The sequence below is a fragment of the Dioscorea cayenensis genome, chromosome 17 (genome assembly GCF_009730915.1).
Source record: "Dioscorea cayenensis subsp. rotundata cultivar TDr96_F1 chromosome 17, TDr96_F1_v2_PseudoChromosome.rev07_lg8_w22 25.fasta, whole genome shotgun sequence".
Lineage (NCBI taxonomy): Eukaryota > Viridiplantae > Streptophyta > Magnoliopsida > Dioscoreales > Dioscoreaceae > Dioscorea > Dioscorea cayenensis.
Window position 1 is genome coordinate 18,291,289 of NC_052487.1, and position 24,907 is coordinate 18,316,195.

At 33.6% G+C, this 24,907-nt stretch overlaps 2 protein-coding genes and 1 pseudogene across 4 annotated transcripts in view; all 3 read right to left on the reverse strand.

Annotated features, from left to right (window-relative positions):
• Window positions 1–1,855: 1,855 nt before the first annotated feature.
• On the reverse strand, window positions 1,856–3,553 carry LOC120280669 (protein RICE FLOWERING LOCUS T 1-like). The gene is made up of 4 exons (XM_039287585.1): window positions 3,309–3,553; window positions 3,067–3,128; window positions 2,914–2,954; window positions 1,856–2,317 (listed from the first exon to the last, which is right to left on the reverse strand). Exons 1-4 carry the CDS (start codon window positions 3,504–3,506, stop codon window positions 2,085–2,087), a joined length of 534 nt encoding a protein of 177 aa, XP_039143519.1. The 5' UTR covers window positions 3,507–3,553; the 3' UTR covers window positions 1,856–2,084.
• Window positions 3,554–5,312: 1,759 nt separating this feature from the next.
• The window catches only part of LOC120280967 (serine/threonine-protein phosphatase 5), a 29,070-nt gene continuing 9,475 nt past the window's right edge, over window positions 5,313–24,907 (reverse strand). The window contains exons 2-14 of one of the 3 annotated variants that reach the window (XM_039287930.1): window positions 18,464–18,549; window positions 16,475–16,548; window positions 13,088–13,257; window positions 12,924–12,995; window positions 11,545–11,695; window positions 11,011–11,119; window positions 10,781–10,898; window positions 9,645–9,792; window positions 8,619–8,867; window positions 7,346–7,471; window positions 7,170–7,270; window positions 6,472–6,546; window positions 5,313–5,722 (exon numbers count right to left, since the gene is read on the reverse strand). In XM_039287930.1, coding sequence (XP_039143864.1) covers window positions 5,663–5,722; window positions 6,472–6,546; window positions 7,170–7,270; window positions 7,346–7,471; window positions 8,619–8,867; window positions 9,645–9,792; window positions 10,781–10,898; window positions 11,011–11,119; window positions 11,545–11,695; window positions 12,924–12,995; window positions 13,088–13,257; window positions 16,475–16,547 — 1,452 coding nt within the window. In that variant the 5' untranslated portion in view covers window position 16,548; window positions 18,464–18,549 and the 3' untranslated portion in view covers window positions 5,313–5,662. Of the gene's footprint in view, window positions 5,723–6,471; window positions 6,547–7,169; window positions 7,271–7,345; window positions 7,472–8,618; window positions 8,868–9,644; window positions 9,793–10,780; window positions 10,899–11,010; window positions 11,120–11,544; window positions 11,696–12,923; window positions 12,996–13,087; window positions 13,258–16,474; window positions 16,605–18,463; window positions 18,638–24,907 lie in introns of those variants that run through there. The other 2 variants (XM_039287928.1, XM_039287929.1) reach the window with 2 other exon arrangements.
• On the reverse strand, window positions 20,327–24,658 carry LOC120281202 (annotated as a pseudogene).

Genomic DNA, 24,907 nt, shown 5'->3' on the forward strand with positions numbered 1-24,907 from the left:
AGTTGCATTCCTTGTATAGCTAGTGAAATACAGATATATGATCTTTGATGCATATATATATATATATATATATTTTCTTTACAGTTGTTTCTAGTTGGGATTAGAATCTTCTTGGCATCTTTTCACAGTTCAAATGACTAGTACAAACGTGCATTGTTTAATGAGCTATCTTATGGAATTAATGTTTAGGTTTGATGATTAAAAATTAAATAGGAGGCTTCTATATATAGAAGTGGAGTTCTGCCACTTAATTAGATATATACATATTTAGGTTTGATGATCATGCTAATTCAATAATATATTTTTTTATATATTATTTTCCTATGAGATTAATTAGATCAATTTCATTGACATTTGGGTTTTATAGACAAGCCTGCAATGCAAAGAACAAACTTAAAGATAAATTCAAGTAAAAAAAAAAGATCACAAGAAGTGAACTCCATGCAAATTTGTGTAGGGTAACACAGGTGGAAAATAATGTTACAAAGATAACTTTAGGGATGTTGTTGATGTTCATATGTTCCATATTCATACATGATATATTCAGCAAACGGCTCACCATCCATATATGAACAAAATCATTGGCAAATTAGCACTTGCTTATTACACCTGCAAACCTTGGCCTTAATTACCCTCATGATTTTAATAATCATGGGCATTCCAATCTACAATAAAACACTCACATATAAATATTAAGTAAATAAAGAAAAGATCATGTGTTTATATGTATGACTTGAATATTTGGCCTTCTATTGAAAGAAGATTGTCAAAAGCTATATATATATATATATGGAATGGTAGATGCCAATCCATTGAAAGAGAGAAACTACATGCAAATATCTTTTGGCATTCCTTCTCCCCTCACTTCATTTTCGGCATTAATTAATTTGGATTTGTTCACATATGTGGGTGTCATGGAGTTCTTCTAAACAGAGCCGGCCCTAAACACTATGAAGTGATCCATTAATTTTTATTTCCTTTACTGTCCATTAGGGTTAGGGTACCTGATCTCTTGAACTCTATTTTGGTTCAAGTGGTGAACCATGCAAAAATAATTAGGAATATATACTAGGAACCACTTGGACTTGTTCTTTTGGACTCTTTCCATCTTCACTTTCCTCAACTTCTTGAATTATTAATTTTGGAGACAAGCATAATAATCTTCAACCTGACATGCCTTAAAGGTTATGTATCTTGTTTGCACTTTTATAATATGTATGGTCTCACACTATTTTGTAATATAAATCAAAGTAAGTCATATTCTTTTAGTGACTAGCATTGAATAACATTATTTACCATCCTTCTCTTTTCATTAAAAAGAAAATTATCACTGAAAGCAATTTTTTGATATTTTTAACTTGATTATGTAAAATTAAATATAAACTTCTATTTTTCTTCATTATAAAAATTACATATATTTTTTCTAAACCAATAATTTATTTTTTAAGATCAAGTTATAATATATCTATATCTTTAATTACTATATATATATATAATAAACAATCAATTTTAGGTTTTAACCAAAGTGAAAACATAAAAATTTGCTCAAAAACTAACTAGTCAGCTGAAATGACTTACAATCAGCAAAGAGTTAAAATAAAATACAAATTAAAATTCTTGATTAATGATTTCATAAAATCCTCAAGAACAGCCTAAAGTATAACATAAACTAGTCCAAGATCACAACAGGGAATCAAGCAAGACAATCAAAGAGAATTTTCTAAAAGAAAAAAGATTAACAATCAAAATACTCAAATATTATCCAATCATCATCAAACTTAAAAAGCACTTCCAAAGTAGATTAATGCTTAATATAAGTAACACCAAATCACTCCCCATTACTACATGCCCAACTAAACATGCATCTAATAATAATACATGCATCTTCAGTTACACCTTCTAATAATAACAATAATACATCAAGTCTCCATCTCCTCCATCTTGTTTACCAAAACTAACATATTCTCCTCTCTTTCAAACAAGAACATACTTCTTCTTCACCATCATCATCATCATCATCATCATCATCAATTCATCATCACAACAATAGATAATGGTGACTAAAAAAGTTATTATTATCATTATTATGATTTTGTGAGCTTGCGGCCACCGGAGCCGGTCTCGCGCTGGCAGTTAAAGTAGGCGACATTGGCCGGTGAGCCGAGGTTGTTGTTTTGAGAGAAAGAGCGTGTGCTAAAGTTATGACGGATGGCCGGAGCCAGCACCGTATCACGCCCCAGCTGCCGGTACAACACCAGCAGTATCCGATGGATTCCGGCCACCGGCCGTGGGCTTTCATAGCATACCACCTCCGTACCTAATTATACACATATAATATAAACTCATCATTATATTTATTATTTATTCTAATATTAAATATCTACAGAGATATATATATATATATATATATCATAAGGTATCAATACCTAGACACATAAATGTAAAAAATGAAATTATTTTTTTCAAGCATATACAAATTAATATATACAAGTTTGGCAGATGCTAATTGTAAGTATTCATAAAATATATAAAATATATAAAAGAAAAAATTTTAACCTTTCATGAAATTATTATAGTAAATAATATCAATATACATATTCCTTTTTGAAATGTTGGTGTATAGCAAATAATCTTCGACATTAAAGAGTAGTACTCATAACAAGCAAATGACAATTTTTTTTTAATAAAGATATTTGAAAAAATTAAAATCAAAATTTGGAGTGTTTTTATATATATGTCAAAGAAAAACACATGACAAGATCGATACTATCATACTAAGAGTACTTGGATGTGAAGTCTTGTTAAAAAATTGTACTTGTAATTCTCTAGCTCAACAAAAGCAAATATGGTAGTACTTGAGTTTACTATATTTGGAAATCAAATGAAAGAGAGTGAATGACCAAAGTGACAAACCAAAACTTGCATCAGTTGTTGCTGGAATATCTGTTACCATCCTACAAGTTCATTACATCATAATATTAAAACATTATCATTAATAGCAATGCATCATTTTAGTATATATATATATATATATTAAAGTTTATTTTTATAATAAGAGAAACTCACCAGTGCAAGTATTCCCTCAATGAAGGGTTGCTTGGATTTGGAGCATCAGGATCAATCATAATCTACATGAAACCAAGTTTACTTATTTTCGCTTAAAAAAAAAAAATTTGTTTACATGTTTTTTACACTTGCATGTTTACAAATTATATATACTTTTGTTCTATTAATTCTATAGATGGATGAAATTAACAAAGAGACGGCGATGACGATGACGAAGAAGAAGATGAAGAGGATGAACTTACAAGAGTGTAGAAAATGCGAAGATCATCTCCACCAACTTGAACTCTAGGTTTGTTAACCAGAGCAGAGGGTTTGCACTCAGTACCATTAATGACCAACTTATTGTTAAATGAGACTCTAAGAGCCACAGACCTTGTAAAAGGATCAAGAACGTCACCTATCATTCTGCTCAAAACATATGCTTCATCCCTCAAAGACATAATCAAAACTTAAAATTATAATAATAATATATAATATTAATATTAATATTGTTAATAATAATAACAAGAGAATCTAATTGTTGTAAGGATGGATGAATGAGGGTGGCTGGCAAGGGTTTATATAGATGGCTAAAAGTGGATACAAAAGACACACTTGTAGTAGTAGTAGTAGTAGTAGAAGTACTTATTTGATGTAACATGTTATACTATTGATTCATTCAGTAGAGAACTGTGCAACTCTTTATTCTTTTTGTGGTAAAAAGGACCTGACTTTGATGTTCATCAGGATGACAACTGATGATTCCTGAAATCAATTGCATGTGATCTAGTTGTACGATGATAGCCAAATAGTGGTACTACTTCATTGTTTTTTTTTTTTTGTGATTAATAAATGATATATTATTGGCCCAGATATTAGGAAATAATTTATAGGAAAAATACATTTTTAAAAAAATTCTCTAGTTTGTGAGTTTTGTTGAAAAAAATCATATTTATTTAAATATTAATGAAATTTTATATTATTCATTATAAAAAAAACTTATATTATTGAAGAGAATTATTATGTGACCAATAATGGTTGATCCAAATGATAAAAGTCTAAGTCATTTAAACAAATACTTTTACGTTCAAAAATTTTAAAATAATGAATTTATTCAACAATTATTATTATTATTTTGATAAAAATACAAGTATGGTTGGTTAAAAAATTTGTAAGTACAAAAGTACAATATTTACGGTGTTTATAGATCTCCTGGTCCCCGCCGATGTTCAACAATTATTTTCACAAAATCACAGACAAAATATTTTAAGAATATCGGTTTAGTTTTCACTTTTTCTCTAACTTGTACCATCTCACGTGGGCATAAAGCAGTGCAACTTTCCTACTTTATATCCAATGTGCACTGTAGCAAGTGTTTGTGGTTTTGAACAAGGTTGGTGCAAATGGCTATGTTTAAAAACAATAAATAAATAAATAAATAATAATAAAAAAGAGCTAGAATAACTTCTGAATTGGGAGTACTTATGAAACTTGACCACAACATCACAATCATGTACCACAGGTGACCAATAAAAAGAAAATAATAAAATAAAATATTTTTTTCTAAGATACTATCTAATCATTACGGCAACTTGTATATCCTTTATTTATGCCATATGTAAGAACACTGTGCACTGATACACAAAGCCAATCTCCAAAGAATATATCACAACACTAATTAATTCTATACTTGAGTGTCAGACTTACTGACACTGATGGCACCACCATCTTAGTTAGAAATGCATGGCAATGGTTGCAAGGCAAAAAGTAGCACCCTGCTACATGAAATGATCATCAGACTCCTTATGGCCCCACTTGTTACAGACTTGACCCATGAGTCTTGTGTGGCATTATATTGGTCACCAATTGCTCAATTGATCCATCTTTTGCAACAGAATTAAATGATAAAAAATTGGGCAACCACACTTTGGTCATCCACATTTCTGAAATTTGAGCACATGTTAGATTTGAATAACTGTCCCTGGCTTCATCTTCTATTGGTACTGAATCTTTTATGTGTGAAAAGTGACTAAGGATCAAACTCCCCTAAATACACAAGGCAAGAATGTGCTGTCAAACACAAATACCTTGTTCATATTTATAAAAAAAAAAAAAAATAAAAATAAAAAAATGTTGGCCAACATATCATCATGTAATATTATAGTAGAGGGAGTTATAAACATTATGCACCCAATTTCATTTATATGCATAGCATTTAGCATGACATACAATCAAAGGACAAACGAAATTAAAATTAGAAAAAAAGATGAACTTGGGTTTTGGGCCAAGAGAAACCGCCAAATAGCAAAATCAATTGTACAATTTACACTGGAACAGACAGACATTGAGATTCCTGAGAAACTGAACTTGGGGAGAAATAGAAAAGACTTAAATTAACACTTGCCATATATGTATGTATATATGGCGTAAAACAACTTGTCACACTATCTGGACAAAGAAGAGCTGTTGCTGTTGCTGTTGCTTGGAGGAAACTGCCCAAACCTTCAGCAGCAGCAGCAGCAGCAGCAGCAGCTACACATTTTTACAATTCATAAACCCCAATTTGGTAAGTTCTTCAGCCAAAATTAATCTTACATTAACATTTTTGTGCAACTTTTCAAGAGAACATGCGAAGGAAATTGTTTGCATACGCCATTGGTTTAACATCCGGGTGCGGCTGCAGGTTACAGTTTCATGACATGCAAGAAAAAACGTAAACGTAAGTGAGGCAACTTGAAAGTTTGTAACAGTCAGAGCAGCAAAAAGTATTTATGCAAAAGGTTTTGAAGGGCATGAACATCAAATAATAAAATGACAACTTTCAGTCATTGACAATTATCAAAGAGAAATTACAGTGAAAAGCCTGTATATAAAAAGATTATATTAGAAGACAATCTCACATACCAGCATCTTGAGTCATGCAACCTAAAAATTTGAAACAATAGCATGCCATCAAAACTATATATGTACACACACACACACACACAATCTGCATAAGGAGAATGCTCCAACCAAAATAGCATAACCTGGAAGTCTTCTTTGCTGATTTTTGGATACTGTAGTTCAAGATGATCCCACAACTGACGGAATGGATTCTATAAACATGGCAGAGAAATATTGACTAATTGGTTCTTAAAGTCAACCTGGTCCATAATGATAGCTAAGTGAGTAATGGATTTTCTATTTGATTTCATTTCAATAATTCCACTAGCATTTATGGACACTGAGCCAGCTATAACTGCAAGAGTCTGATATGGAAATTTTTGAAATAAACATATGATAATTAAAAGGGTGCATATATGTTAATGGTCCATTTACGTCATGAAAATCATAGAACTCTGTCTGCACTTATTTGATGTGTGCATGAAAAGATGGCAAATTCATCAAATTAAAATCAACTTGAATAAGAAAAATGCAAACTCTCACCACAGCTGAAAAAGTAACAATATCTGGCTTCAATTCAGGGGCTTTGAAGCGTATGAATGCACCCTTGTTGCCCATCTACGTCAGAGTCAAAAATGCAAATAAGAATCAGCATTGTAATCATTAAAAGAGATACAATAAATTATCAACAAAAATAGATAAACAAAATACAAGGTCTATATCAGACAAGATTTCTCAAGCAAAAAGCAGTAGATATCACTGATGTTTTCTAATTTGAAATTATCACATTGCATTATTACAAATGCAGTTAAATTTTATGCAACATGTAAGAGAATTTTAGATATTTAAATGGAATAATAACTACAGAATACAGTTTTGATGCTTCTTGGAAAAAAATAAAATTGCATCTGTTTAACATTATATGTAACTCAGGACTATTCTCATCATTGTAATACCCAAAATCAAGCTCTTTCACAAGATTATATGTGCTTTAACCTACTTTTTAGTTGGCTGCTATATCAACCTACTTTAGAGCGGTTTTAAGTTGAAATTCATCCATACAACACATCAATATCCAAAACTTAAGATGGAGAATAACAGTCATACAAGTGTGTATAGATAGGAGAACACAAAGTTGGTTCATATTATTTTCCTAGAAACTACTAGAATGTTGAATCTATGAGTATAGAATTTTGACAAGAAAAGGTACAACTCAAGGAATACTTAACAGCTTTTTTTACCTGATCACAATAGTTTGGAGCCGAGAAAACAGTAATAAGCTTCCCATCATGTTCAATTTCATAGCCTTCATCCTTCACTTCATGAGAGCGAACAACAAGATCTGCCAAAGGACTCCAAGCATAATATAGACAGTTGTGTATCAAGAATCAAAAGACAAAAGAGGATAATGTACTACCAAGGTTGTTTTCCTGCAAGAACCTCTTTGTCACATCTGCACCAAAAGAAAGGCCCACCCCGCGCTTGCTAGGGCCTCTCCCAAGTTGAGGTTGTGGATCACTCCAGAGCAATTCACACATCAAACCTAATGTGGAACAACACTCAATATATGCATTTAGAATACCCAAAACAACAAGAATAAAACACAAGTAAATAAACAATTTGACAATCTCAATGTATTCAATGTATAATCTCAGTAAAAATTTCTATCCAAGATAATAAATAATTACAGAATTTGGTACATTGTGTAGTGAAACAAGCCTTGCCCCAAACCTACTGACAAGACTACAGGCAAAATTAAAAACAGCATCAAGAAATTCATAATAGGCTAGTTCGAAGTTTTCTTCAGAAACTATCATAAGCTCCACACAAATTTTTAGTTGTTGCATAAAGACATATACAGTTGTTTAAACTTTACCATGTTGAAAGAATTTAAATAGATAATTGAGACTAACTAATACACAGATCCAAATGAAAACGCTCAGAGAACCAAACAATCAAGCTAATTAATCACAAAAATCTGATAATGAATTCGACATAAAAACAAAATTGGGGACAATAAAAAATCAATCAATTAAAATGTTACTACAGGTATTCCGTTGCGGAGGAGCATATGTACTTCTAACAGCCACTGCCAATGGTTTCAAATAAATCTGCCACTAGCCAAACAAATTTATAGGTCTCCATTAAAGGAGAAAGATGAAAACAAGCCATTAAGATATTTAAGATAAGAAAATCAGATATACATGGACAGCTCATTCACAAACAAAGAATGCCAGGTGTCAAACACATCAGTCATATAGCACACAACACAATCCTGCATCTTATAATTCTTATCTAGAAGCAAACACTAAATCTTACCAACAAAAGATTGCTAGTAAAAATTTAAAAGGATTTGTTTGCTGATTCAAAAATATTCAGTAAACACCAGGTACATATACTATGCACCAAAATTGAATAGTACTTTGCAGCGTGAATTTTTAGCCTAGACGCTCTAAATTTTATGGAAAGAGCTTATTTGGCATGAAGATATTTGGATAATGAGTTTAGCCTAATTACGAGCAACACCACAAGGCTTAAATCAATAAATAAATGTTTGATATATTCACTCATTGTGGTATGCCAAGAAACTATGAAGGAACTGTGAGAAAATGAAATATAAAATTTTGTATTTCCAATGAAACAAATTGCAAGGGACTTACAGACAGGAAATTAAAAAACAATACGCATACCTTCCTCTGGTGGTTCACAAAAACGATCAATTTCTCGAATTTGCGACAGCTTCACACCATCAACACTAAAAAGACCTCCATGTACAACAAAGACCTTGTTGTTTATAACATGAGCCAATGGTAAACAACAAAATACTTCCGCAAAGAGCTCCACGAATGTGTCGCTTAACTTTGACCTAACCTCTCCTTCAAAGCCATATATCTTGTTCATGCTCTTGCTTTCATGATTACCCCGAGCAAGATATATAGCTATGAAAAAAATCAAACTTTCATTAGCAAAGAATATTCTTGGCAAGCATCATTGCAACTGCTAAATTGCAAGATTTTGATATTTGGCAACTTAGTATGGCATGCAAACGATATAATAATAGTGATTATGCTTTAACACTGAATACTAGGGATCATACTAGATTAAAGATGCAAACAACTATGACAATTGAAAAAATATATCATGTTGAAGAATGGAAAAAAGAAACTGCTTGATTTCGAGATGAAATGCTTAGTTTGAAATTTCTCACTTGCATGTCAAATATCGCAAAATTTGGAAACTATTTTAATATACACCACCATCAAAAGAAGATTGTATTGTTGCAAAAGCAAAAGCAAAAGCAAAAGCAAGTAAGAACATCACATGCACATAGTCATATATGATGTAATTGTACAAACAAATATTGGAAATGTGTCAATCCAACATCTATGAAAATCAAAAACAAAAGCTCTATACTAGAAAAATGATACTACATCCATAATCAACCATCCTTAGGAAGAACATACATCTCATCACTAAAGAGAAATGATTTTCATATGACCCAAAAGCAATTAATGGCATAAATATCTATACCACACCACCATAACTGGATGATTAAAATTTTATTCATGCATATTTCCCCTTTTCACCATAACTATTGTGGCAGGTTTTATGCAAGTCTAAAAATTTGAAAGCAAAAATCTCCTCCCTTGAAGAAAACAAGCACTGATATAAAATATGGAGGTGAATCTAATATCTGAGAGCTACAGAGGGTATACCTGAGGGACACATGCACTTGAAAGCAAACAATGTAAGAATAACTTCAAGAGAGAAAGATCCTCGATCCACGAAATCACCATTGAAAAGATAAGGGTTTTCTTGTGATGGAAAACCATTGATCTCAAAAATGTTTAATAGATCAAAATACTGCAAGTGTTTAAAAAAAAACAATAAGAACCCGAAAATATGTAACAGACAGTAACAAAACATGCTTCAATGCAAACAAAGGAGAGAGAAGAAACCCACAATTAGCACACAAACAAAAAAATCACGGAAGTTTAGTCCCAAGATATATAGGGAAGGGTGTAGAATTAAACATTTCATTAAATCTTTATCAGGCATACAAGTTAAAGCCATACCAAATTGACACGCAAAACAATAATCAACAGGCAATAGTTTCAAGTTAAACAGGTAAACATGTCTTAAATAACACCATAAAGGCGAAGCAAAACCATTTTGAAATAAGTAATAGGTTATACACATTCCAACACAAATTTCTGCTTGGAAAGGTATCAGATAGCAGCCCTCTTGTTTCATTAGCTACACCTATCAGAAGAAATCATATGGACATTTCAAAGATGATGTTAACCAAATACCCAAGACAATTCTGCAAATGAAGGGCCAAAAGGTAGGCCCAGATCCTACTGTATTATCCATTGCAAAAGTAAATATCAAACACTTCAAAAAAATCCAATGTTTTAAAGAATAAAAAAATAGCCAAAATGGTATTGCACATAGCTGAAGTGTCACATGATCTCAAAGATAATTTATTTCAGATTCAAGACACAAATCGATAGGAATGCATGATTGATCAAGATTTTGATGCAATAGATTAAAGGAAAAGGAATAAATGCAATTTATTATTGGGCTTCTCTCCCATGAAGAACACATGCTCACTTTCACTCATAAAATAACTAATTGTGTATCAGAACTCATTGCACATCATAACCGGTCAGTAACCACTGATGTAGCAAAAACAAACTATCATTTGACAACATAGAAGAAAATTTGTTGACTCCAAGAGCCATCCAAATAAAATGATACAAGATGGAATGCAAAATCATATTGAAGAATTATGTTTGAGAAAGAATATTTATCTAATAAAAATATTAAATTACCCAAAATCACATCTAACCTGGCCATGAACGTCACCGCAAACTGTGAAGTGATCACCATCTGAAACAGTAATATCAACAAGAGAAGGCATGGCTCGCAACATTTCTCTGGTTTGCAGAACAATCTGGTATGCATATCTATGACAAAAACCATTGTTTAAAACACACTTGTCAGGAACAAAACTTTAGAAGAAAAAGGCAATATCTTATTCAAAATGTGAAGCACAAGCTAACAAGTATGAGCAAGCACCTCTTGTGTAAACATTTCTGGTTCTTAAAGTCATCCATCATTTTCTTCAAAAAATCTAAAGTTACTGTTTCACCCTCTATTCTTGCACCAATATACTGTGGCTCCACATCTGTAATTCATAAGAATGTCTCATTAATCCTGAAGCACTCAATAATGGCTGACAATTCAGAATTAGTTGTAAAATAACATAAAATAAACCCAAATTGAAACTTAGCACATGGAAATTCAAATTCAACATCAAATATGCAAAAAACACTTTAAGCAAGAATCCCGCAATTAGAATATGATCCAGCATTAAAGACTCGATAACAATCTTTGCAAGAAAGAATGAGAGCAAGTTCACCTCACAACATTAATAACCACAAAGGGCCCATCTCAAATTTTCAACCCCCCCTCTCTCACCAACACAGATAGAATAGAAGGTCAGCTTCCTCTATTCTTAATTATTAATATGGATCAAAAGAATGCAACCAAAGAAACATATAATCTCAAACAAATATATGAAAATAATATGAAAACAAAAGACGGCAATACCAATGGATCGAAAATCTATAGCATCTGCAATCGAGCGTTTTTCAGACTCATGTACAGCAATAGCTTCTTCAAATCGAAGCTTCTGAACAGCTTTCTCACACTCCTTCAACTTCTTAGTAGCATCTGGATCATTGGGACTGATTCTTTTTACCTGAGTAATGCAATATATTGAAGCACACATTATGCAACAACCAACGTATCCAGATCATAATTCAAGTGAGGACCAGTAAAATGCCACTTCCTGAGACACGAAATTATCATCGCCTAACGGTTCATGATCATCAAAATAGTACAGCACCCAGAACGCTAGAAGTATATAATTCAATAAGTAGAAGGACAAATAGTGGGAATCAATCACGCCAGCAAAAGACTAAATCAGAGCAGTAGTTAAAAAGATATGTGCGCAGATATGATTTCACATGATGTGCATGAATATCTAAGGGCTAGATTGCACATTTTACATTAAAGGAAACAAATCTGACAGCAATCTACCATGACAATGAGGATGAGGATACAATCTAGAAGGAAAGGTAAATAAACTTGTTGGAAATATAGTACCACATCAGTTATGTGATAGAAGTGTAATGGGTTTATATATAAGTATAGAGGTTGAGCCACTAAGTCTTGAGACTTTTTGGGGTAAAACCCCTAAGCCCATATAGGGCCCACTAGTACCAAAATATAAAATCTAACATGGTATCAGAGAAATATAGTGGAACCCAATATATATTAAAAAAAAATGACCTCTGAAACACAAGTGGTGTACAAGTCCATATGAGTAAGACCTCTGAGACACAAAGTAGTGTACAAGTCATGGTAAACAGACCTCTGGTGTACAAGTCTGAGCAAGTTCGACCGAGTTGAACTTGAGGGAGGGTGTTAGAAATATAGTACCACATCGGTTGTGTGACCCAATTGCATAACTCCCTATGTTCATAATTTCACTAAGCATCCTCCTCCATAAGATCATCATTAACATTACACCAGCACAAGTAGGTAGAACACATGATAAATTAAATCTGCTATAGTTTTTTTAAAATGCACAGGTAAACCATTTAAGAAAGGTGAATTTAAAAAGAAAACTTCTTATTTAAAATGCATGACCAACACAAGTAGAAAGACTTCTTATGTAAGACATTTCCATGGTTTACCCATGCATAAAAACATGGTCATTTGTTAAGGAGGGTTTTCTTTCTTCAATCGTAGCAAGATGATGTTTTAGATCTTATAGCATACAAGATAAGGGTGAATTTAAATTTGTAGATAGCTAAAATTTCTTGGACACCTGAACAAAAATTAAACTCATGCCATGCCTGCTGAAATTAGAAGATAAAATTAACAATTCAAATAGAACAACATATAGGGCTTTCTCAGCATGCCTGCTGAAAATCTTTTAATGCCTCCTTAAACTTTCCCATGGCAAGATACGCTGCACCTCTCCTATAATATCCCTGTCAACGAGTAAAATATCACATAAATCAGAACAATGAGTGAAACATACAGCTTCAAAAAAGAATAGTAGGTAATTTTACTAGATGCATACCTTTGAATATTTTGGATCAATTTCAATAGCTTTTGTGGCATCCTGTACAGCACTTCCATATTCCTCCAGTTTAGTGTGTGCAAATGCACGATTGGCCCAGTATACAGCATTTAGGCCATTAAGTTCAATCGCCTGACCGTATAACTCGATAGCTTGAGAAAATTTATTGGCTGGAAAACAAGAAGTACAAGAATCAAAATAAATAAATAAATTATAAGAATAAATGAACTACATCCACCAATCTTCTCCAATCTGAGAAATGAAACTCAAAGAAGACATGCAAAATGGTATACTCAAGAAAATCCTGAACCCAACATTAAAATAGTGCCACTCTTAAGAGTTCAGACAAGAAAATATAAAATCCACTATTACCTGTTGTGCAACTACTTAGTGAAACTTTCCATAGCCAGTTGGTAAAAAAGAGTTAAGTTTGCATACACCATCTCTATAAGTAGCATGATATTTAGTCAACCATCAAACATAAATTAATAAATTTTTATATGGAACAACAAAACATCTTTCGAGATGAATAATGCTAAACAAAATTACACTTTGCTTATTGAGAACATCAACAGATTCCATTGTCCAAAGAGAAAAAGAAGGCTGCATAGGCAAGACACAATGGTCACTAGGACAGTCTTATTTTCATCTAACTAGCAGTGTTGCCCATATATATGAATACCGAAAAGAACTGAAGATGGAATACTCACCCTGGCAACCTAATGCTAATGCCATTAATAATAAAACTCCACAAATTTACACCATATACAAGATTAGCAAACAGAAGCACAACTAATCTTCATTTTCGGATTTGAGCATCAAGATAAATGACATAGTATGGCCCCAAGTAATCTGCTGATATCTTTAGCTTTGACAGGCTTGAATCTGCCAACTATGGGTTACATAATTTGATAGATAAACAGACAAAACTAGTTATTCTAATGCCTGGCTGACTTGATATATTTACCCTCTTTAGATAACAGCAATTTTATACTGTACTAAAGAGTGATTGCCAAAATACATAAATGGGATATTCAGCTAGACTTACTAATTATAAATTAGCATTTTATATGCTGGGGAATATCTAACTTCCAAAAAGATGGATGCTAGAGTAAAGATTATATACCAAAGCAATGACATATGCAAGAAACCAGAAGGCATGTTTCAGCCTTTTAGGCCAAACCAAGTGGTTTACAAACTTAGGCTAGCATCTGAAACTGTAGGATTCAAGCATCCAAGTCCTTAAAGGAAGATACTATACCCTAACCATTTTTGCTAATTATTATTGTAATGTAACAAAATTGATATGATATACTTTATATAATAGCAACACATCATACCAAACAACATCGAGTTAAGTACATACAAAGCATAAAGTTCTCCCTACTGAAGCTTGCATATGGAAGTCCATATTAAGCATGAGTCAGTTTAATGGGAATACCAATCAACCCATAGTTCAAACACAAGAAGAATATTGAATCAAACCAGAACAGATCCTCAATTTCAAGCTTTTTGTGCAGTGTTGTTACAAGCTTCTAAATTTGGTTTCCACTTGATTGAACTCATGAGGTTTAGTTCATTTAAAGTCCAATTAAAAATTCTTGGTCTAACGTAGGTAATGAAATTCTTGTTGAGCTACCATTCCTATTCAGATGAGTCTAGAATAAAAATGGGAGATGATTCCCACTGTGGTACCACATATTCGTTTAAGTCTAGCATAAGAAAAGAGACTATTTATTAATACGAAAGGAGATAATTCCTTTTATTTAATTCCTTGTATCATTTTACATTTATAGGAGTCAAGAATAAGAAAGAATATCATTTCTTTTACTGTTTTATATTCAAGGGGGTCTAGAATAAGAAAGGAATCATTTCGTATTCATGAGGATCTAGAACAAAAAAGGAAGATCATGTCTTTCATTTTGTTGTATTACTCCGTTACAAGGCTTGTTACATCATTGACGGGCATAGGATTTGAACTTAGTTTCCAATAATTTGTTAGTGTGACTAGTGATTGGTGAAGATGTTTAATCCACCTAATTTTGTGTGTATTCCAGAATTCCTTATTTTGTTCATTGTCAGAGAACAATGGACATAATTAGGCTATAAATGAACCGAGCTTGATCAAGCAGGGCCCAACTCGAGCTGAAAATTAAACCAAAAAGATTTGTTCAAGCTTTGCTTGATTTTGATTTTGAAAGCTCAAGCTTGCCTTAGTTTAGCTCAAAATTAGAATTGATTTGATTTATTTTATAAAACTTGAATCCAGCTTGGTTTAGCCTGAAATTAAATAAGGTTTTCCAAAGTAGGAGTGATTGCATCGAAGATCCGATAGCTTGGCTTATAATCCATATAATAATATTATAATATCATATTATTAATATTAGAAAAAAATATATTTTTCCCCCTAGTTATTGAGCAGGCATTGCTGAAAATTTCAAGCCCAGCTAAAAGGCTTTACATTATGGGCTGCACCTAAACTGCCCATGAATAGCTTGATTGATTGACAATCCAGATCTAATATAGCTCAATGGTCCTTTTGGCCATCACAAGGTCATTATACACAGAAACACATGACTCACTAGACAAAGTCTATTACCTACAATTTTTACTAGAAAAATCATTTGCATAATAGCAAGTATCTTAAAAATGTTCCACTATGTGCATGTTTGATTGCTCGCAACTAGATGAGGGGAATGAATCTAAGTTTTCATATTTAATTCCCCAAAACCCCAGTCCCACTGCGTGCATGTCAATGTTCTAATAGATTGCTTCTTGGATGCTCACAACCAGATGTGTGAAGTCGTCGTTCTTACATTCTCCAACCACCCAGACGTTATTTTTCAGATTTCCACTTCTAAGTTAATCTTCACACATCTAATGAATCTATTTGAACAACGACTTCACTAAAAACAAACACGAAGCATTCATGATTCAATTTCTTGACTGACTTCATTGCAAACAAACACCAGAACCCACAGATTCCTTCATGCCTACATTTGAAACAATCACTTTCACACAGTTCCAAAAAACAAGGGTTATGGACAAGCAAGCATGCCCTACTTGGATGATCTTATATCAATAGCACATAGGTGATAAAGCCGTTTATTCTAAATACAAATTTAGAATAACCAATTTAGTCAAATCAGACTTAAAGAAACAAAACAACTTCCATGTCACTACATTAGCATACAGAACCATTTTGTACTATAAATGCTTGTTGTATGATATGTCTTAAAAACCAGATCTTAATAATATAAAATATAAAAATAGATACTGCCATAAATCTGTAGTAGTCAGAAGGCATATTTTTGGCTAACTTGCAATAATAAAGTGTTACAAATGATCTTTGCACATCTATCAGAAACCTAAAATAGAAAAGTTTACCTTTAAAAGCTTCATTGGCCAAAAGCTTGATTTCCTCTGCCCGTTCAGCATCCAGAACGGCGGTTTCACCCATACTGGTCATTGAGAAAAGATGCTTCTTATCAACAACTTCTAATCATCTAATAGGGAACTATAGAGCAGCACACAAGACCTTTAATCAACTAACAGGAAGAAAGAAGAAGAAAAATAATTCTGAATACACCTTATAATGAAAGAACAGGTGATTCCACAATGGAAGAATAGAAACCCCACAATACACCAGGTCAATCAACCATTGGGCACAATGCAGATAACAATAATTTATTCAATAATGCCAGTAAAATAGGCCGTTTTAATAACTGATTTATTTATTTGAATGAAACAGTCATATACATGATTCTGTCTTATATTCTCAAGATAAGGAATTTATTGAAATAATTGTACAAACAACCATCTAAAGAGAGCATATGAAAACTTTTCAATTTTTTCATCCTTGTGCCTAGCAGTTGAATTCCTTAGAAGATTTATGTGGCAATATAAGAATAAAACCACCTGAATTCAAAAACTACAAAACAGGCACAATCTGAAATTGTTGACTTTTTGACTCTACAAGGGCATCTTCCACCAGGTCTACAAGTCAATGAGGTATGGCAAACTTTTGTAGCAGGCACATGGCTTAGAAAATTCATTGTAAATATAACATTTTTGATGCCCTAGCAAACAAACTTATTATCAATTTCACAACATTCTACTCAATTAACTATTTGAATATTCTCAAATCGACTTGATTGATCTTAAACCTATCAAACCAACTAATAAGTTCATATTTCTATCTGTGTTGCTAAGAAGATTAGAAATTATCATCGAGGTCATTACATGATAACTTTAAATAAGGCATCATTAATCCCAAAATCATAAAAATCAAATCTTGAATGAGCCAAGAAATTGGACTTTGCCACGTGATTGTGTCAATCCTCTATAATCTCACAGATACGACAAGCCAGATATGCCAACGTTGCCACGTGTTTGAGGCCATATATGTCGGAATGGCAAACAAGGATCAAAGCGAAAATCAAACAGGAAAAAAAAGGCAACTTTGCCGAAATTCTACATTTTTGTCTGGTCCAAAAAGTGGTCTTCATCAGACCATGATCTAGGAATTCAGGTGGTCGATGCACGTGGCACCTAACAAAAGCTTGTCTCCATCAATTGCTTAATGGAATGGAAATCCCTTGATTTTGTTCACACATGGGGGTTCTCAAACATCCATCCTCTATAGGCTCGAAAGAATTTAAAAGAGATTATTTTAGGCAAGGGTAATTAAGATCGAGCTTGGAGTGCAAGCCGTTGAAGCTTTCCAAGGATCCTCAATTGCACTCACCAGGCTTGGTTGTTTCTTCAAGTTCTCTCATCCTCTTTCATGTCATCTTTTTACTTTAATCAATTGCATGAACCATTTTATCCCAGAATTAATTGTGCAAACCTTAAGTTCATACTTGTCCAAATGACGTGGCAAACACCTAAAATTTACGGCTTTTACTAATACCAAACTCCAAACCAATTTATTTACCCATGATCCACCAATCACCGCAAACATATTCAAAACTTCTAACCCACCAACTCAAGCTTCAGTAACAACCAGGCTTTAGCTTTTGTCTATGAAAGAGACTCAAAAGCTATTACACTTCATTATGCAACTCAATCGATTCAACAGCTCATTACAAGCTTAAACAAAACATCAAAAACATATTCAAAAGCAAAACAATGATCCAAAGCCATACAATTGTATTCGAATGAAAAGAAAAGGACTGCCAAAAACATCTCCTTCAAGGTAACCTACAGGACCAATCAAAGATTCTATTCTATGATTCATTAGCATAAAAATTGATTCCACGATGCTCCACAGAATAAAGCAAATCAGAATCCAAAAAACAATAAATCATCAACCAAAACAAGGGAAAGAAGAAGCAAAATCAATCAGATTAGCAAGGAAAGAGTGGGAGACACCACCTCGGCGCGATATCCGAAGGAGCCCGAGAGGTTAGATGGGAAGAGAGGGGTGGCGGGGCTTGGAGCAAGAGGGGTTTAGGAGCAGGGGAGAGAGAGAGAGAGGAAGAAACCCTAGGAATGGAACAAAGGGGGTGAATTTATCGGGGTTTGGCCACTTTTGGGAAGGCTTGAATGGGGATGTGACGAAAAAGGAAGGCTTTGGGTTTCTCTAGTCACCAGCACCGCGAAAATCCGGCTGAAGATCTCAGCCGTTCAAATTATTATTATTATTATTATTATTATTATTTTGGATTATGATTGCATTTTACAGCGTCTTAAGTACAATGTAAAAAATAAAAATATATATATATCACCAATTTATAAAAAAAAAAGAACTTTTAAAAAGCAGACATGAAGATTGGTTATTTTTTTTATTGGTTTAAGCATAACTCTCAAAGTCCAAATTTGGATTACAAAAAGAAATTTAATATATATTTTTTTTAAAAACAATATTTCAAAACATTGTTAACCACACTATTTTTTTATTTTTATTTTTTAACAATATAGACAAATCACTATTGATTGATGACAATTGCCCCTTGACTAGGAGTTAATTGCACTGATCAATTAGGGTAAATTTTTTAGTATGTCACTAAATTTTTGTTTATTTTCACTTTGATTTAGGCTGTTCATTTCAGGGAAAGTGAGAAAAGTGAGAGGAAGTGGTTGAATTCCTCCACTTCTGGTGTTCATTTGTGCTGAAGTGGGGGAAGTGACACTTCCCCACTTCAGACTGAAGTTGATTTTGAACTAAACCCACTTCAGTATTTTTTTTATTGAAGTATGAAGAAATGAGTCAATCTATAAAAACTAACTTTTTTTCACTTCTAAAGTCTTTTTTAAACTCATAAAAATTCATCCAACACCTAAATCTTTCGATTTTATTCTCATTTTTTTATAGTGAAATGAACGCCCTGAACTTCAATTTATATCAATTTGATCACTCAATTTTAATTTGATTTCACTGGATAGTAAATCAAGGGAGTTCACCCTCCAAATGAATAATATGACGCTTTTTCAATAATATAAACACCTCTAATAGGCTTTATAATATGTTATGGGTAGAACTAACTTGAATTTTCTAACAGCCATGTAATTAATTGGGGATTAAAATCATTAATTTATTATTAGTTAAAATCAAATTAAATTAAATGATCAAATTGATACAAATTGAAGTTTTGAGATCAAAGTGAAAATGAACTAAAATTTAATGACCCACTAAAAAATTTACCCAATCTATTCCAACCATCATTCCACCATCAAATATTATTATCACATGGTAAAGAAAAATTACTGAAGAACTTTTTATCCACAATATTTATAAAATAAGTATTTATTTAGAAGAAATAAAATTTGAAAAATACTTCTTGCATGTGGTTTCCCATCCGGACAAATTGCCATATACAAATTCTCAAACACCAACCTGTTGCTTCTGAAGCAGAAGTTCCACCATACTTTTTCTCCACACTTTTTATATCAGAAATTAATTCAGGAGAATAAAAACTAAACCATAGTTCCTCACCAAATATAATCCAATCTAAACCAGCCCTAAAAGTTATATAGAAAATAAAGTACAACATCAAGAACAGATGAACATTTCTAAGTATGATCCTCAGGAGCATGAAGAACCAGCAAATCAAGCATCTTAGCCATACTGAAACGGCACCAATGAGGACATCTCTGATCACTTTGGTAGCTGAAACAATCACTGAGCTTCTACCAATGTGGTGTCTGAAATGAAGAGTGTTTCACCCATGAAGAAAAGATGGTCAAGAAACAGTAAGAACACAGCACTACCAAGCACAATGGGGTTGGTCTAGTAGCTAGTCACTCAAAACACCACTCACTGGATATTAAACCTGAAGAATCAATCGATTTGGGGTAACAAATACAAGCTGCAACTCTGTACATCCATTGACGGAATGCCATCTTGATGGTGGCATTCGCAACAAACACATGTTTGCTTATTTGCATTAACAAATACCTGCGTCGCTTGGTCACAGCAGCTGAATGGTACCTTTTGAGGGATTGGTGAAGATGATATATCTGGCACAGACACCACATTTTCAGATGCCGGATAGTGCAAATTCTTTTGCCAGTGGAGACCAGAAGCAGTAGGTGGCGATGGAATCTCTGGCACCATCCATGAGATCTCTGGAACCCGACCCAAGCAATCCTCACTGTCCAGGTTTTCATCAGTAGATAGATTTAATGGTGACCCCTCAGAACTTCCAAGCTTGCCACTGTCAGTCTGAAAATATAAACAAATGAATAGATATTCAATACACATACTAATTAAAGTCTTGTAGCAGACAAAATTAAAATCCTTTTTAGTTCCAAGACTGCAAAGCCATTATGCAAAAGAAAAGACCGGTGTCACATGCATTAGCAGATTTATGCAATTAGCACCATTTGTCACAATGGAACCCAAACAACCATAGCATTCTTTGGGTGCTGTATATAAAAGGCAGATGGGTTATTCAGTTAAATGATATAGGCTAATCCCTCGAAACAAGAATATACAACCGCATGCCCTGTGGAGAGAAGATTCAACAGAATAAAGCTGCTGTATGTGGAATGTCAGATGGCTCATAATCTATCTCCACTAATTTGATTTCCAAATCAAGAATAACAACAGAATAGTGATATACTTTACCTTAGATGCATGCTTTGTGAAGCCCGTAATTTTGGTTAAAATCTGTCAACCCGAAAAAGTCATCCAAAGGCCAGTCAGTCAGAGATCCAGGTGTTGTGCCACTGGAGAATGGCACATTATTGGTTACCAACCCATTATTATTGCCCAGTTGGCTGGAGAAAGCTCCACTGGCTTCACCATACAACGGGGGAGAGGCACTTCTCTTCCGCAATGGTTTAGAGGATGATTCTGTAATTCTTAAGGCAGTGTTAACTGGTTCCTTTGCAGAAAGAAACAGCATGCTCAGTGGATTCAAGGTCCACTCTAACACCAGTCACCAGGAATCTTTGGTGAGCAGAAACAAAAGAATTTGCTGTATGAATGGCAACATCACATTTCCTGCAAAGCAAGGCACGATCCTCTAAGCAGAAGAAGTAGCCTGCAGCTTCCTGCGAAAAACAAATTAATATTCAGATGGCAAATATATGTACAAGCATAGATCAATTATCACTTGCATCCAGCATTATTTTCACATCAGTACATTATCATAGAAGTTATTTCAGTGAAGCCCGAGGCTGATGATGTCCATTATGCAGTGGACACATCATGTTCTTGGCTTGAGATAAGCATAGAAGATCAGATATTCACAAACTCACCACTTAAAATAGTTGAAATTATGACATATGACCTTACGAATTCAAATTATTATGCTGAAAAGACTATTTTAAAACTAATAAAAATCGCATAAGTTAAAGGAAGTAAATTATGAAACCATCCAAAAATTTAAAAATGTGAATATCTTCATACTACCACTATGCCATTAAATTTTTTGTTAAACTGTGAACCATTCAGATGCTCTAGTTTTGCTGGAAGTTGGTCCTGGCCAGTTCATAGTCCAACAAAGTACTAATAAAATTTTCTTTTTTTCTTTTTCTTTTATTTTTTTATTTATTTACTTTTATTTATTTATTTATTTTCCAATGGAGGTGGGGGCTGTCAGCAGCAATGTATGTACCCCATAAATTTTTAATTGCCCCTAAAACCAAGATCCTTGCATAAGCAGCCTGCAAGGGCATGTGTATACAACATTATGTTATTGATATTTGCATACATACATCTGCAAGGATATATCTATAAGAACCTTAGCTTTATAAGAAATAAGAATAGAAAGGAGGCATGTACCCCGCTTATCGACGAACTATGGGTATCCACCAGTCGTGGGTGAATACACATAAAGTTTACATGTTTACTTACCCAACACTTAACATCTGAAACAAGCATATACTCATTTTTTTCAAAGGTAAAAGAGGCAGTTACCAATGGGTAAACTGTAAGTAGGTACCAGCATGTTTTTAAAAAAATATATTAACGTGTAATATTAGATATAAATTAAAAGTTTAATATTCCATTTTAAAATTTTAATAAAGTAATTGTCTTTTGTTTTTTTACATGCATACCCCTGCAATAATGGGTAATTTGTAAAAACTATATTAGGTAATAATTACATACTTTTATAGAGACAAGTAAACAATTATATACTTAAATGAAAAAACATATTCAATGGTGATATATGTTCACAACTTCACAAGTACATCAATAACTAAATCAAATTGAAATTTTTTTTCTTACATCCCATCACATAATCTAAAATTACAATTTTAATAAGCACCCAAATAAGCTCATGAAGAGCAAAATGATCCAATAACTATGCCAGAGGACACGTAAATGGGCATCTGCTTACCAGCAAGCAGATAAGGGTAAACAGATTTTATATGCCCATAAAAAAAGCATGTAAATTCTATCCATACTCGTTGACCCTACTGGTTAGATAATCCACGAAGGTTTGACCCGCCTGCCCTGCCAAGTCTACTTTCAAATCTACTGAATAGTCTAAATGCTAACAGTTAAAATTAATCAGCTTAAATATTTAAAAAATTTAAGGATGTGCCCTGCCAATAAACCCTAACTCATGAACCACAGGTTGACTCCTTGCCTTTCTAAAAACATCTAAATTATCTGTAAATAAAATAACATATTGATTAACACTAGTTCACATCTAAAAATATATGCAAAAAGGCAGAAGTTTGGATCAGAAAAAAGTCAAAGCAATGTAAAAGCCGTTGTATTCTTATAGCAAGGCATGATTAACTCCAAAAATGATGGATATAGTATCACTTGAGATGGATTTGAGTTTTCACTATCTTTTTGGGTTAAGACTCCAAAAGACCCATCTTCTTTTTATCACAACTGAAGTTGCAAATATTTACAACAACACTTTTTAACAACTCATTGAACTTTGGGCAAGTGAATGGCACCTTGGTTTCAAAGGTTCAACAAGTTGAACACTAGAAAAAAAAATAACATGTTGATGACAAAGATTCACAGAGAAGTGTACATTTAGGGGGAGGGAGGAATATTGTTTTTTTCCAAAAATGTGGATCATTATTCCAACATAACCGAGAACCAAGTATATTCATGTAAAAACAATAGAAGCAACCAGCAAATCATTCAGTAAAATCCTGCAAAGAATAAAATTTGGCAAATGGTCAAGGGTATATAGGTTGCACAATACCATTCAATTTTGGGATGATGCCACTTATAGACATCTAAAAATTACATCGAGAAGACAAAAACCAATCAACACCTTGTTGACTTAATAACAAGCAATCAACACCTAGTTAAGTTCATAATCAAATTAGCCAACTATATGGAAAATCCCCTACAAGTGCTCTCCATCCAGATTCACAGCATGGACCCGATTAAATCTCTTTGTTCTCATAATTAATTTGCCATGCTCAAGAATAGTTTATTCCATGATTACGGACCTTATTCCAGAATAAGTAATACCACCATTCACATGGAACAAAATTGTTCCTGAAATAAGGCAACTTTCCTCTTAAAGCCAATCCAGGCCCTTATTCCATATGCAAACATTCACCCAAACCTCAATAAAAAAAATGAAAAATAAAATGAAAAAAATCCAACCCTAAGAAGCCAAATCTCTAACTTCCATCGATTCCAAAGCAAAAGAACAGAAACTAAAAGTAAAAAAAAATCAAACTTTCCAAAAATCCCACCACAATACAAATCAAAAACCTATGAACAACGAACACCATCAACTCAATCCAAATAATATAATCAAACAAAGACAAAACCCCAAAAACAAACGAGATGCAAAGTTAGCAAACTCTAACCAATCCGTCAAGGAAGAGAGAGAAAGATCAAGATGGGACCTGGCAGATGTCGCACTTAGGGACGCGAGGCGCAGGGGGTTCAGGGACGAGGAGTGGTACGCGCTGGTGTTTCCCGGCAAGCTTATTGGCAGCATGCACCTTCTGGTCGCATTCGAGACACAACGCCGCCTCGTCGGCGCAGCAAAGCACCCGCGCCTCCGCCACCTCGCAAGCACTGCACTGAATCCTCATATCCTCCACTCTCGCACTCTTGCTCTTGCTCTCTGTCTCTCTCTTTGTGAGTGGATCTAAGCGCGTTTAGGGTTTCGGTCGAGCTGGTGGAGAGGGACAAGTCGGGAGAATAAGGGGGGGGAATGAAGGGCAAAATGGTAATATTGAGAAGTGGGACCGAGAAGGACGAGAGGGTTATTGGCCTGCCGTCACTGGCTCGTGGCAGTGTCCACTATGAAAATTTGAATGGGCCCCCCGCCACTTGTTCTCCTAGTCACCTTCTCCTGTATGCTAGTGACGCATCATGACGTCATCATTTTTATTTTAATATATATATATATTTTTTAATATATTTAGCTTATATTC

Bases quoted from the DNA above. Each gene is read 5' to 3' on its own strand.
- LOC120280669 (XM_039287585.1), bottom strand. From the start codon at position 3,506: ATGTCTTTGAGGGATGAAGCATATGTTTTGAGCAGAATGATAGGTGAC. The intron at 3,129-3,308 runs GTAAGTTCATCC...GGTTTCATGTAG, and splicing joins TTCGCATTTTCTACACTCTT to ATTATGATTGATCCTGATGC. The intron at 2,318-2,913 runs GTTTGTCACTTT...GTGTATAATTAG, and splicing joins AACAACTGATGCAAGTTTTG to GTACGGAGGTGGTATGCTAT.